Source organism: Neopsephotus bourkii, unplaced genomic scaffold (assembly GCF_033783945.1).
Source record: "Neopsephotus bourkii isolate Nb327-2 ecotype Australia unplaced genomic scaffold, CSIRO-AGI_Nbou_v1 NB_804, whole genome shotgun sequence".
Lineage (NCBI taxonomy): Eukaryota > Metazoa > Chordata > Aves > Psittaciformes > Psittacidae > Neopsephotus > Neopsephotus bourkii.
The window spans coordinates 1,119,369-1,135,050 of NW_026901300.1; the positions used below are offsets into that span (position 1 = coordinate 1,119,369).

General features: G+C 38.1%; 1 protein-coding gene across 5 annotated transcripts in view; it reads right to left on the reverse strand.

Moving 5' to 3' along the window:
• The window catches only part of GTF2I (general transcription factor IIi), a 73,372-nt gene that overhangs the window by 9,005 nt on the left and 48,685 nt on the right, over positions 1–15,682 (reverse strand). For 4 of the 5 annotated variants that reach the window (XM_061355457.1, XM_061355458.1, XM_061355456.1 and 1 more), the window contains 2 exons: positions 13,750–13,933; positions 10,181–12,232 (listed from right to left, as the gene is read on the reverse strand). In XM_061355457.1, coding sequence (XP_061211441.1) covers positions 12,121–12,232; positions 13,750–13,933 — 296 coding nt within the window. In that variant the 3' untranslated portion in view covers positions 10,181–12,120. Of the gene's footprint in view, positions 1–762; positions 874–1,785; positions 1,839–2,411; positions 2,596–3,438; positions 3,505–4,796; positions 4,893–5,313; positions 5,398–6,070; positions 6,130–6,615; positions 6,800–7,246; positions 7,319–8,852; positions 8,912–9,250; positions 9,435–10,116; positions 12,233–13,749; positions 13,934–15,682 lie in introns of those variants that run through there. The other variant, XM_061355459.1, reaches the window with a different exon arrangement.

Consider the following 15,682-nt stretch of genomic DNA (forward strand, 5'->3'; position numbering starts at 1 on the left):
GCTTACCCAAATCAGATTTACCCAAATGCTTCAAAACAGACACTGACTTCTTCTCTAGCTTTAGCAGTAACACAAAATTGTAGAAATACACAAAAATAGGTGGCTGATAAGAAATCACAGAATCCCAGACTGGTTTGGGTTGGAAGGGACCTTAAAATTCATCCAGTTCCAAACCCCACTGCCACAGGCAGGGACACCTTCCATTACACCAGGTTGCTCCAAGCCCCATCCAACCTGGCCTTAAACACTGCCACGGATGAATGTAGATTTGCTGTCTAGAGATGATTTTGTAAACTTAATCTATACCTACAAATTACATTTTATTTTCTTAGAATACATGTAATGGTAGGGAAGTGACTGTTCAGTAGATGGTCACAACATGCAACATTTATCATCTCTAATGAACGTGATATATGCCTGAGGAAACAGCAATCAGTGTTAAGACAAAGCAGTTGAGTCTGGATGGTTGCTCAATTCAGTCTGAGTAGGTCTCTTGAAGTTGCCAAGAAAACTGCAAGTCCATATTTAATTTATTCCATTTAAAAAAAAAAAAGGGGTGAAAAATGTGGATACTTCTTAACTAGGGGCTGGACCAAGAATATTCTAGAGTTGTCTCAGTAAAAACAGAATGCTAAATTGTCTCATTGTTTACTGTATTTGTATTTCAGTGAATCAGCTTGACTGTAGGAAAACTCCAGACTAAACAAGCGTTATGAAGAATACACGCACGAAGTATGATGGGAGATCAGTCAGTATACACACCTGGTATAGTTACTTGAATGATGTTAAGGTCTTCAACACCTGCAGCTGTGCTCACTACTGTGTTTGTTGGGGTGCTTGCTGTATTGGGTGTATTAGATGAATTATTTTTACCTAAAAGTAAAGGAGTTAATATTAAAACCATTTGTAGAGAGCCCAAAATCTTGAATGTCAGATGTAAAAAAATATTGCAAAATGACAGATGTTTCCGAAGTTTTCAAAGTGGACCCAGTTCCATTTTCAAAATGGGAGCAGCTTCCCATGAGACATACTATTGAAGGTACAAACACTACTCTGTCTTTCCAGCCTGGAAAGAGGAAGAGCTGGATTAAAGATAATGTTCATCTTTAGCTATCTGGTTTTCTAAAAAGACTGTTAAGGAAAAGTATGTGGAGCATATATTTTGGTATTCTTACTAACAGAAAAATCACAGCACTTGCAGTTAATTCAGTAACACCTACTGACCCATGTGTTGATTGCATGCATTCAGAAGAGAAAGCCCTTACAGTTGTTTGTGAGCCCCACTGTCCAATGGCACATGCTAGCATAGCTCAAGTAACTCAGCAGAGTTTTGACAACCCATAAGAGCAGATAAAAACATGACTGAAAACTTTTAACCCATGACCTGCCTGACACGATTTCCTACTGGCTATCTGCATGCCTATCTGTGGAGCACTTGTCATGTAGATGACCTACATAGTAGAAGCAAATAATTTCTCTCTAGACCTGAATTACTTCTGTGGATCACACATTACTTGTTACATTTTCAAAAAAGGGAGTAAAGAATATATTAGAAGCATGATTATTGTGAGTAACTTAAAAAAAATGTAATACTCCCTTGCTAAAGCTGCATTTAGACTGTAACTGGTGCTTTGCCCATCTTAAAAACAAAACAAACAAAATAAACCAACCCACAACGCAGAATGAATCTTTCAGGAATTAGTTAACACCACGCAGCTCTCCTGATTCGTAGCTAATCCTTGAAAAAGACAGTTATCTAGAACATTAAGCAGTTGCAGAACTCACTTTGGGGGCTTCTAGCAGAAATTTCCTTAACAGCTGCCTCAAGCATCTCAGGCCTGCAAACAGATTGAACGTTTCATGTAGAAGAATACAATTACATTTATCAGCATTAAAGAAAATGCAACTTTTTAATAGCCATTTATTAAAGACAGGAACTAAGGGATATCCTCTCAGCCAAACAGCCAAGAATACAATGGCTGAGAGGCTCCACAACTTCTCTTGCCACTGGCACATCTAAACCTATTCTAGACAAGAAAAGTAAATTCTTACCCCCAATATATGAATCTCCACCTCTCAGCTCATAAGAACTGCCAGCAAGTTTTATGAGTAATCCCTAACTGCTCCACACATCAGGAACTAAACCAGTGACGTAATAACTGAAATGGAAGAGCAAGGAATCTAGCCTTGCTCTTCCTTCCCAAAACAGGTTGTGAGTGACTTTCAGAACAAAGAACTTACTGTATCTTGCTCCACCTCTACAAGAGCTTTCTGACCATTTCCTCCTTTACTGAGACTATCCCAGTGTGTATTTTATGGAGTAATTTAGCAACTCAACAACCCAATTTCATTTTTTGGTCTACATTTCAACTCTCATAGAACGGATTACTGGAGACATATGGGAGTCTTACTTTTTAATAATGAATTTTATCTTAGATTTGTTTCTCAGGATCTTCTCTAGTCTTGGAATTCCAAAAGTAGAAGGTCGGCGGAATGGCACCCCCTCGGGTAGTCCTTCCACACAGAAAGCCTCTGGAGAGGATTCAAACAAGGCAAATGGCACCTTCACTGGTTCTGTCAGCCCCAAAGCTTCACCTGAAACACAACAGAGCAATAAGTGACCAGTGAGATAACTGATGTGTATATAAAAAGGAAAAGCTCAGGTAGAAACAGTAGGTAATAGTTGGCACATACATGACAGATTATGTGAAACCATCACATGTTGCCTTTTTTGGTGACAGCTATGAGTCGGCAGGAATAAAATTAATAGTCTTAAACATAACTCATTCTGTTGCAGTAAATCTGAACCAAATTTGCAGTTGAAAATGAATTACTTGCACTCAGCCACTGGCTTGGTCTGTGTACAAGACTATGCCATCTGTACTCCACTTTAAGGACAATGCATTCTGTCCCTATGTCTTCTAGAGAGTAGCATAAAGGCCATTTGACATTAGTGCTCTTGTGCTAAAAACCCAACTCAGAAGAATAACGAGAAGTCAAAGCTTTCAAAAGTGATTAGCTTTCAAACAGCATGCACTAGAAGCAGCACTAGGATACATTGGAGCATGTCTCTCCAGATACCATCCATAACGTTTCGAGTCATTCTGAGGCTGAAGTCATACAAAGTCCCGACTCATAAGCAGAATGAAGCAAGCTTAAAAAGATATTCCAGGATGTGGATTCACAATGTCTCTGGATCATTAAAGAAGCAGTAATCCAACTACTACAATTTCTCAATTTCCAAACCCAAATAAAGTAAATAGTGAAAATGTGATGCAGAATTGCAAGCAAACTACATGAGAATGAACTTAAGGAAAAAATTGCCTACAGTATGCAAGGACTGCAGGACCTTTGGAATAAACATGTTGACATCTCTCTGATGTCTAACTGCCTGTTCATAAGAAAGACATCTCAGTAAAAAGGAATCAAGAAACTTACCACATTTTTCATTAAAAAGATTTTCAACTTTCTGCTTTAAGTCCGTAATTTTGGCATTCCACGCCTCTGCCAGGAAGAAATTAGAAGAATTAAATCAACACACACACAACGCATCAGTCCTTGATGAGCATTTTAACAAACGTTTAATACATTTTTATGCTTGATAACCTATTTACTATGACAGAAAAATGTGCAAAGTGGCTTTCATTCTGCAAACAGCACTGAAACATTCTGTTGCAGTCTAAACCTGTATCTGTATCAATTCTCATTTTCCTGAAGCTTTGAAAGATACTGCTATTAGATAAAGCAAAGATGATAAAAAAATGAAATTAATCCAAAGGTGATCCAAATTTACAGTATCAGGCAGCATAAAATTTATTCATCTGAACCAGCACCCAAAATAGGGGCAAAAAGTTCTTTACATGCTCAGTGGCACAGCCCAGAAACATGCCTCTCTCTAGAGAACCACAAACTCTAGCATAGTTTCAACCTCAGGGGGTAAGATTAAGTGTCCATCTAGCTGGACATTTTCTTTCTGACAGAAATCAGCAGCATGTCCTAAACCAGTTTACTTGTGGCTGCAAAAAGTGGTCTGTAGGTGGTCTACAAAATGAGAAACTCAGCTGAAAATTTAAATAGTTGCAGACTTCTTGGTTTTTAAAAGCCTATTTCTAACAATAACAAGCAAGTCTAAGAAAACTGTACATAACTCTGAATACAAATACTGCCCATGCCAAAAGGCGGAGTCACATCAAATCAGTGTCTTACATTAATTTTAAACTCCTACTCAGCAGGAATAAAGAATTCCTTTGATACGTGTTTTAGATCACAGGGCTAAAAAAAGCATGCCCACAAATACAATAAATACAACAAACTTCTATATAAACACAACTATATGACTTCTAGTCCTGTCTGGCTTTTCCTATACTGATTTTCCAGAACTGGAGAAGCCTATAATGGTGATTGTGCAAAATCAGCTTACTAAGTTCATGCACAACATCAGATCTCAGCTGGGTTTCTGTGCTCTGGTAGTGCTGTGCACCAGAAAAGTCCTTCAAGGATCTGCAGCACTGAAATAACAGAGCAGAAGCAGAAACGGACTGATTCTGAACCTACATTAATAAGAGCTAATGGACTAGCCCTGCATTTGTACAGCATTCTATATAGAGCATCCAGGATTTCTCTGATGTAGATTATTCTACATGACAAAGACCTGAACTTACATGAAAACAAGAACTTCATTCATTTGCTAACTGTACAACAAAACATGAATTCAAAATCTCTCTTACATGCAATCACCAGAAATTCCAATACCAACATTAATAGAATGCATGTGTGCTAATTCCCACAATATTTACCAAAAGAAAACTCTTTTTTTCGTGGCTTGTAAGTCATATTGGACCCATTGGTCTGAGAATTGGTTCCAGCATCTGTTGTTTGTGGTTTATTAGGACCTGTAAAAAGGTGTTACAGATACTCATGTAGAGAGCACAAGCAAGCCATCATACGAAAAGAACAACACATCAAAGTTAATTACTACAGAAAACTTCTGAATCAAGAGTAGGACAAAGAACCCCTCAAAAAGTTCCTATAGGGTTGTATTTAAGCATTTGACACTACTGATCACATCTGTCATTTCTCTGCTTAGGACTATGTCAGTCCCACATCTCTACTTGGAATGAAAGGCCCAAGCAAGCTGTCAAATTCCAACATTTTACGTAACTATCATCTACCCAATTATTCAAAAATGAAAAATAAAACTGTGTTTGCCACATGAGGTTCATATGAGGTGTTAAATATGGGCTTTGAAAACAGAGAAGAACAGAAAACTTTATAAGAACATTAGAAGAATATTTAATGACACTTCTTCCATACCTTCATCAACAGTAACTTCAATCTCTGGAACAGTTGAGTTACCTGCAGGACTTTGTGATCTTTCTGAACTATTTGGACTCATTGCTGGAAATCAACATAATAAATATAAGGTGTTATGTACAAGCCCTCTATAATGTAAATCCTGCACCAGTAATGAAAAAGCAGGTGGATTCTGCAAGCTCCAGCAGACTGAAGAATCACTTGTACCTGCACTAAGTACAGTCTGCATTGTAAATCCTGAACAACACAGAGGCACTCACAGCCTTAAAAATGAAGCTTAGTACACTCAAAAAAGGCAGGTATCACAGCTCAACTTTCACTGACTAACTCAGAAGACTTTGTTGTGAAGGACGGCTTTGGAACTTTTTATTAACAAAACTGTTAACTTCTGAATCTTTTATGACAACTTGAAAGAGTTTCTTTTTTATTATTTTCTTACAGAACTTCATTGTTATTTCCTTCATTCACAGCTGTAAATTACTTACAGTTTAGGCCATTAATAGCAAGATGAAAGTTGTTGAAATTGGGTAAATTCCATTTTCTGTACTGGAATAATCTTAACTAAAAGAAGTAGATTATATTTGTTTTGCATAACTTTCTGTAATAACAGCAGGTTTAGAGGCTACTATGTTAGGTCATCTTAAAGAATGCCTTTTGTTTGCAACACCCCTATTTTTCTAAGACCTCTCAGTCTGCTAAGGAAGAGGAAAATAAGTACTTGTGAATTGATGGCAGCAAATAATACTTAATTATTTACCTTTAATGTTTATTTTACTAGCCAGTCCTGGAGGCAAATAGGAGGTGACAAGCTCAGGCCTAAAAGTTGAACAGGACATGATCTGATCAATTACACATGCACAAAAAAATCATATAACCAAATGCTACAAATTTCTTGGAATTCAGTTGAGCTCCAATTTACGTAACATCAGCTCTCTAAAATGAAATTCTGCTAGAAGCATGGGTGACTCTCCATCTACTATAACCACAAAAGGTTTGATAACTTTTAAGCTACATTTTATACCCTGGAATGTTCTGGATTTATTTGAGGAGGGAGGGAGGGAGGGAGGGAGATAAAAAAAAAGCATCTAGGAACAAGACCATTTACTCACCAGATACTTCCAGCATGAATTCTGCAATTTATACATCTATATAAATTTATTAAAGACAGTATACCCTTTCATGAGATATATTATGTGCAAAATGTTCTGTTTCATAGAAACAGAATTTAGGTAACATTTAAAGCCTAGAGCAAATCAAATAACTTCAAAATCAGGAGTAAAAATAACTGAATCACAAACATACTTTTTAACAACAAATTTGATTTTGCCACTCCCACGGACAATTCTTTGAAGGCGTGGAATTCCAAACCATGTGGGACTCCGGAAGGGGATTCCTTCTGGCAAGCCTTCAACGTACAAGTACTCAGGGTTTGATTCAAATACAGGATAGGGAACTTTCACTGCCTCTGAAAGCCCCAGAGCTTGGCCTGTAAGTAGAGATTTGATGAGAGTTCACACATTCAAATGGGTGGTATTTTATCTCAAGTGATTTTAAGAAGCTTGGCTTACAGAAGCTCTGTTACTCAGATAATAAAAAACAAACCCAAGAGAAATATTTAATCAGATTTTCTATTATTTTCTGTAGAATATCTGCAAATGGGGACTTAGTTCATCTTGTTACAGGTAACGCCTAAGCTTGCAGTGCCTAATATTTTCTTCTGAGAACTTTCTTAGGCCTAGGATGTTGTTATAAAGTTATTTATATCAGTTATAGGGAAGAGTCAGTAAAAGATAGGCAAGAGGAGTCAAGATTTCCGTATCTGTCTTGGTACACTTCTGACGTTTAAATAAGTACAGTAAAATTTAAGTCTTTTCACAGAAGAGTTTTAAAATGCAGCAGAATTATGAAACAGTTCATTTAACATTTAACTTACCAAACTTTGTATTAAATATTTCTTCTACTTGCGCTCTTAGCTTTGCGATCCTGACGTTCCAATCTTCTTTCACTGAAAACCAGATACATGTCAGAATATTACCAAGTTCTAGATAAACACACACATTCAAACATGTTTCTTTTAACACGACTTGTAAAACTATCAACACAATCACAGTCGACAAGGCCACACAATGAAGAATGATTATTAATGACAGCTTAAACGATACACGTAATTCCTTCTACATAATGGAAAAATCTGTTTAAATGTAGTTACGTATTTCAGTCATTGGCCCAAGCAGGAGAACTTGATCTTCAGAACCTTCAAACACAGGAAGAAATTATTCTAGTGGCTTTTACAGACTGGAATTAATTCATCATTGTGTATAATAACACTCTTTAGAATAGAAGATGAGGATTTAAGGAGTGCTTTGCTAAACATTTTGATTAGCATTAAAAAAAAAAATCAATCATCTTTACTCCTGTTTTCTATTGTAAATAAAAGCCAAGTACAGGAGCACTAGCCAGAGAAGAAAGCAAAGAACACTAGCAGCAATAAAAAGCACTTCTTTTCTGACAAACAGCATCAGGGTTCATTACTTTTTTCATCATAACCCACAAATAACAATTATCTGCTCCTGAGGTAAAAGCAGAGTTGCGGAAAGCACGCATGAAGAAAGCTATACAGGATTTTTTTTTGTTTCCAAATCCTATTTAGGACTGACAAATTACCTGACCTAGTTTATTTCTAGCTTCTAGGATTTTTCAAGGCAAAATGCATTAATATTTTTTGCAATCTGGCCTACTCATGTGATAGATTTCACAGCTGCTTAACACCTGCACATATGTTTATACTGTTCACACGTTGTGGTCTTAACCAACAAAGGAATCAGACTGACTGATGTACGTTAAGAAATTAAAAGGTTGTTCACACACTATCTATGGAGGGCACAGGATTATGACTTTGTAACAGAATAATATCTTGATTTAAAAAAGGTCTAATATTCTTTAGCAACATGAAGTTTGCATGTTCAATAACATCCTCAGCCACTGCCTGGGAAAAATGGTTTTCACTGGGCTCTATCCCAAGAAAACGTTTGCTGTGTTTGCCTGGACCCTGGTAAGCTCTGTGGGCACTGGTAACACCAGGCTCACTGAGAAGTTAGTGAAAAATACAGTGAAATCACTGGTAAAAAAAGAAACATCATTCTGAACATGCAAACAGTCTGAGTTTTAAAAATCATGATCCTTGCACATCAGCTCTTTCAGAAAGAGGATTCAATTAGCTGGGTTTTTTTACTGCTGCCATTGACACATGTTGTTATTGATTCACTGTCAAATCTGGCGACAATCAGGATTTTGTCAACAAAACCAACCAACCAACCCCACAAAAAAAACCCTAAACCAACCCCAATGCTGCCTTCTCCTTCTGCTCTACATTTGTGGCAAAAAGCCATCCATGCTCATAATGATCAATTTATTCTTTTCAGACCTCATAAAGAGCATGTCAGCACACGCACCACACTTCTTGAAAACCGTTACATTGATCCAAATGTGTTTCCCCACCAAACCCTTCCATTCCCACCTGGAGACAGTGCCTGTCTTACCTGGGGTGTTTGACTTGGGTTGAGTAACTTCAGTTGAAGTGACGCTTAGAAGCTCTGGCCTGCAACCAGAAAACAAATAATCTGCCCATTCTTGACATTAATTAAATACCATTACCTACCCTGAAAAGAATGGGAAAGTTTGTTTTTTTCTATTATGCATTTCACACTTGTGAACACTCTACAAAGATATTTTGGAAGACTTGCTCAGATTGCATATAGCCACTTTACAATGCAGAATATTTAATCTGCCTATTTGCTAACTAGAAACCTAATGCTTCATGACTTAACGAAGTCAACTGCTTGATGACATGAAGGAAGCTTTGCTGGGGCTCTTTGTTACAACCAAAACAACACAACCCCAACCACAAACATGTTCATGCATTAAAACAAAAACGTACCTCTTGATCACAAACTTTATTCTGTTGCTCACTTGAATGATTTTTTCTAGGCGAGGGATTCCATACCAGGAAGGACTCCTAAAGGGGATGTTATCTGGCAGCCCTTGGACATAGAGGTCATTAGGATGGGCCTCAAATTTCGTGTATGGAACAGTTTTAGGCTGAGTGCTCCCCAAGGCCTCGGCTGTTGAGAACAAAATACATCAATAACCGGACAGTCTGGCCATCAACCTTTACTAAAAGCTAGCTAAGCTACTGATTCTTCAGGCTGTTGTAATCATTATCTCAGAACCAGGGATAATGCAGGATATCTAAACCGCAAAGAGTCCAAATCTCAGCATATCAAACCCATAGAAATCTACCCTATTGTATCATGTTGCTATTGGGCAGGCCCAGTGCTAACTGAAGATTAGTGGGTTCCTCACTGGGGCATAAAGCAATGGTTTTATCTGAGGGTTTTAATCTATTATAGAGCATGACACAACATTTTATTCTAGCTCTTCTGAAGTTGACTATTTTTTTTATATTGGAGAGAACATGAAAATTCACCCAGAAGAGTTCTAATACTAATGGATATACATAAGTAAATGGTTGTTTTATTCCCCATCAAAGGAGAAATGAACCAAACAGGATGGAATTGAGAGCAATGAGAAGAGCTGTACATACAAGACATACTTTTTTAAACTATGAATTTACCTGGTTACACAAGCAGTAAAGAAATACATTGTTCTTCACTCAAGTGCCAGGATTGTAAATATTGGCAAACACTGATCAAAGGTCTCTTTCATGTAGATGGTCAAAGGAAATAAGGAAAGAAACCTTCAAGAAACATGAAGCCAGAAAAAAAATAGTAATACTGAACTCACCAAACTTTTCACAGAAGAGTTTATCTACCGTCCTTCTCAGTTTGATCATTCTGGAAAGCCACTCCTCCTTCACTGTATTTGAGAGTGACACAGAACAAAAATAACATTCCCTATCATTTTGGTTGTATTTTCAGTCGTTCAGCTTATAGCATGCACAACCATCCTGCATTTCCCGGTAACACAGAAAATACTATGCGGAAGAAGTATGGATTCAACCTGGAACTAGGAAAACCTAGCTGATGCTTCTCCAGCCACTCCTAAACCAAATCATTATTGCTTGACTGGCTTTTCTTGGAGCTAGTATCAGTCTTCTCAGGGCATCAGAGCTGAGGCCATTTTATAAAATCTTCCCGACAAGCCTACTTCCCACAGGAATGCAAATGCAAATCATCTTCCTTCTGCCAACCAAAATATAGCTGCTGTACTCATCCCATTCCTCTCCTCAGAACACAAGCTAGCAGGGGCTATGGACAGAGCAGGACACTGGAGCCACAAGGAGCTGAGAACAGGGGCTGGTGCTCCATAGCTCTCTCCTGAGATGGTAGCAGACACAAGGAGCAGCAGAGCTACTGGGAAAGAGGGAATCCAAACAGGGAGAAAAGAAAACTGAGGGAAAGGAGGCTCAGACAGCTCCTGTCTTCTTATCTCTATGATAGGATCAATAGCTTTCACAGATGTTCTCTCAGAAATAATGCAGGGGGCACACATGAATATACTATCATTACAAGATAGTGAAGACAAGCAACAGAGTGACTCTTCATAACACTGTGCCATCAAAATGAGTTACCATAAGGTCTCTTAGCTACAGGGGTTTTATGGGATATGCAGTGTACTTGCTTTGTCTTCAGTATAACCATATTAAAAACAACAAAAACAACAGAGAAAAAGGCCAATTTTAAAACCTACATAAGAGTACAGTTAGGTTTACGACTCAGTCATCAGCCTATCTACTATTTTTGTAGTCAAATTTGGTGCTCGAAGGAACAGCAGGTTATTAAGACTCAAGACACTAGGTTAACTTAGACTGCAGGAAAAGTTTCATTCCTACACGCATGTTAAAGTGACACCCTCGTGACATAATTTATATCTGTAATGTTCACTTTCAGTACAGTCTTTGATACGCTTTTTACAACAGAAGACTATCAGTATATAACAGAATATAATGGTGCTGCAGTAGTGCAGATACTACCATTTATACGCTTGCATCCTTATCTGAACCAATAATTTCTCTGGTACTAGTAAACATTCACAGTTCAACCAGGCTGAGGTTGCCACTTAGCATTTTGGGGTTGGGAGCAATTTGTCTGCTACCATTGGTTTAGGCACAGAAGCTTTCAACACTTAGTTTAATTGGACAATTAAAAAACCACCCTGAAGCCCAAGAGACAGCAGAATACAACTGAAGCAAAAAAAAAAAAAAAGTCCAGAAAAGTAATTTCCAAACTATTGCCCATGCAAAGACACCATTATTTCAAAACTTGTGTGTTTTCTTTCTATACTGAACTTTTTTCTCCCAGCTTGAAGGGAAACGAGTTCATGGCTGCCACTGTAGAGCACGCAGCTGCTGCAAAACTGGTTAAATGCATTTTCTTTGCACTGCTGTGTGAAAATGGAAAAATAAAAAGTCCCATGATTCCAGCAAGTCAGATTCTACAATAATAAATGTTACTGTAGCCACTATGTTCATTACAGCATTTCAGTTAAATCTAATTTTGGTAAGTAAATTATAAAGCAATTATTCCATCATACAGTTTTCTAGCCAGTAAACTCTATCAACTTTGCTTTTTCTCCGTATCTCAGAGTAACACTTAGCTCATTGTTTTTTCTTCTGGCTGAATCAAATCATTTGATGAGAGTGTTAGGAACACTGGATTGTACAGTCGGAGGAATATTGCTTTCACCTGGTAGCTAAAGGAGATGCAAAACAAGAGGAACTATTTGCAATGTGTTATTAGTAAAAATAAATGGTAGAAACTACTAAGATGGTGACCACTATAGACACCACTATGAAGATGAATAACAGGCAATTATACTGCACTTGCACAACTCACACGTATCTCCTGCAACAGGTCTGTTCAATGACGCATCTTCTTGTGTTGAATTCAAAAGCTCATGCCTAAAAGATGAAAGATACATGCTTCAGCAGTGACATACACATTGACAAACCAGAAGTAACAGCCTCAGCTTACCACTTAAAGATCAGAAAACTAAAAACAGGGAATATCAAGACCCCCAACATTAAATTCCAGTTAACACCGAAGTGTTCTAGAGCTGGTTGAAACCCTACTGACAAAAAAAATTTCATGCCCATTACCATATACACCTGAGTCATAACATTTCATGTTAACATGCAGATGACATTAAAACTGTCTCTTAAGCCTGAGATGTACTTCATTAGAAACAAAGATCCAATCAAAAATTTAACCTGAAAAAATGAAAATCTCAAAGCAGACATTTCTGTTTCCCAAATATATTGAGTTTTACCTATATGAAAACAACAAAAATCTAGAAATTCTGACATTTCTCACTGAGCTGAACTGTTTTTTGACAAGTAAGACAAAGGTACATCTATTCTCATCTCTTCTGGTTATCTGTAGGCATTAGGATGACATATAGATGAATATACACATCTAAGTTTGAGAAGCTAGCATCTGTGCTAAAGGCAGCAGGAAGAGACATGAACTTGACCACTGCAATGAGCACATTGCTATTCACTTGAAAAACACTTGGCTACAGCACTGAACAACAGTAAAACGTCAGCTGTTAGTCACAGAAGCTCTATTTAAGCTGTAAATGAAGCTTCTGTGGTGTGAAACATCACATCTGTCTGAAGTGAAGCACAAAACTGTCAAAGGTAAACATCCACCCACGACCAAAGATGCGGATCTGTCTGCCACAGTCATTCCCACAGTATTGGGTTTCAAAGTGCTCTGCAGCTCAGAGATCCAGCACTCAGCATCTACAGGTGTTGGCAGCTCTCCCTGCATATCCTGAATTCAGGCTCGGTCCAGTCTCCCTTCCAATCCCACCTGCATTTGCAGAAAGTAATGTCGGGGTTCTTTTAGAAAAGACACCAAGGGAAGAAAGGAGGAAAAGCGGAAGAAAGATGCCCAGAGCATCTCATGGCCTCACTAGCAAGGCAGACAATACCCTGCCAGGCTTGCTATGGCAGGCTGTGGAGCCCTCAAGCAGTTGCTACATACATCTAAGGTCCCCTCCCTTCATTTACACTATCTGATCTACCTCCAGACACATTAGGATATGGATCCAAGTAAATCGCAAGCCAGTAGCTATTTTGTCCTCAAGCCAGCCCCGGGAGGTGCTATATGCAGATACAGCCATAGACACCTTGATACAGCATTCCAGGAAGAAAAAAAAAAAGGCACAAGCTGAAATTTAGGCCAGGATCCTTGGATAGCATAAAACATCCCCAAGTCAATGGCTTTCAACAAGTATCATTGATTAAAATAGTACAAAGAGATCTGTCCATTACAAGCAGTCCGTACTATTGAAGAGACCTGTCTAGATCTCAGCCACCACTCAAGTTTGGAAGTTCTGGAAAACAAAATGAAGCAGAGTGGATTCAGAAGAAAACAATGAGTAATACAGGGACACAAATACAAAATTCCTTACTTTTTAATCACAAACCGGATCCGCTCCTTTGCTAGAAGTATCCTCTCAAGACGGGGAATGCCATAGGTGGATGGCCGCCTGAAGGGAATTCCTTCTGGCAGCCCTTCCACATATAAGTCTTCCACATGTGACTGGAAGAGTGGGTATGGGACTGACACTGGACCTTTTGCTTTTATAGCTTGTGCTTCAATAAAAAAGGAGAATAAAATCGTTAGACTGGCTTGTGGCTCTGCTCAAATTATCTATTTGATATCACTCTGAAAAACATTAAAACCACCAACAGGCAATAACCCCCTCAACACATTCAAACATGCAAGCATTCACTAAAGGGGGCTGGTTTTGTTTTATAGCAAAATTACTCTAATTCACAGTAAACAAGCTGCAGACCTGCTTACATATGCAGATTGGCTTTTCCCTTTACCCTTTAAATATTTAATAACAGAGACTGCACCTGCTATAGCAAAGTTTAACAGTATTTTGGTTTTGTTTAAACAGCACATTTTGACAGATGAAGTTATCTGGACTTAATTAGAAACCAAGCATGTTTCAGTTCATTAGCTCTGATTATTACTATTCTTTACTACTACTGGGTTACAAGAGTCATTCATGCCTTGGAGGAGGGGCACACATGCCTTCTTTTGAGTGAATTCCTAAAGCTTTGGTATGTTTTACAAAGCCAAGGAATCACTAATGAAATAAACAGTACACTTCTAAAGCATGGCCCTTCTAATGAAATCTCTGAAGTAAATGAAAACAGGTAAGACTCGCCCACAGCTGGAAAATAACTTCAGTATATTTCTTCAGGTTATAAGCACTGCATTCGTATCAACACACCTATGAAGTTGGCAAACAGGGGCATCATGGCTTGCAAATACCAAGAGGACTGTTTTCTTTGTGCTCACAGGGGTATGTTGATTCTGCAGGCCATACAACAAGAACTCTCTATTACCATCTGACTGGTCTGCAAAGAGTTTGGTACATTCTGTTGTTTTGCTCCAGCAATTAGATGCAAGAAACTATTTGAGGAAAGAACAGCAAAGCTAAGGCCAATTTTAGAGTACAGTGATGTTGTGCCATTTCTGAAAGCAAAACTACCCACAGGGCACCTTTTCAAGCAATTTAAGGAAACGTGAAAGCAGCCAGTGTTTCTGACAGTGTTATACACAAAATGCTTGTATTAACTCACGAATTCTTAAAAGCAGTAAGATGCTTTGGGTTTTAAAGGCATTTGAGTAACATACTCTTTCAACCACTTGGAAGCAGAACAGTTCCTAGCCATGTTTATCACAAAACAGGGAAGCTTTGAAAATACTGCATGCATCTAAGTCTTATATTCTGATAATACTCTAAGAGGTCTGTGAAAACTCTAAGAACTGTGTTTCACCTAGACTGAGTTTCAGCTGCCAAATATAAGATGGCCAAAACTGTAGAGAGAATCCATACACACAGAGATGGACATGGACCTGAAGATGACTCTTTGCAAACTGACTGAAGAAACTCTGTTCAAACTAGTGTCAAAGGAGCTGCAGAACAATCACTGAAAGAGCTGTTGTGTATCAGTGTATCACACCAGTTCTTCATTAAATTAGATTTTTATTGCAGTCATATTCCTCTTCCAAGAAACGGGGGAAAAAAGCTACTTTCAGCCCTGGAGGCTGCTGTGTCAAGTGGTGAGAAGCATAACAAGTTCAGCAGACAAGCCTCAGATGGAAATGATAGTTTGTGAACCACAGCCACAGGAAAAAAGATCAAGGACATCTAGATCACTACACAACATCAAGTAAAAACAGCTTCAGAGTAACAAAAATCCTGTCTGTTTAAATAAGTGACTACATTTTTACAAGTGAAAAACCAGAATATTTCTCTTAAATCAACAAATGTTTTAGCAAATACTCTTCAGACAACCTAAAAACATGATCAGCATTGCAATGAG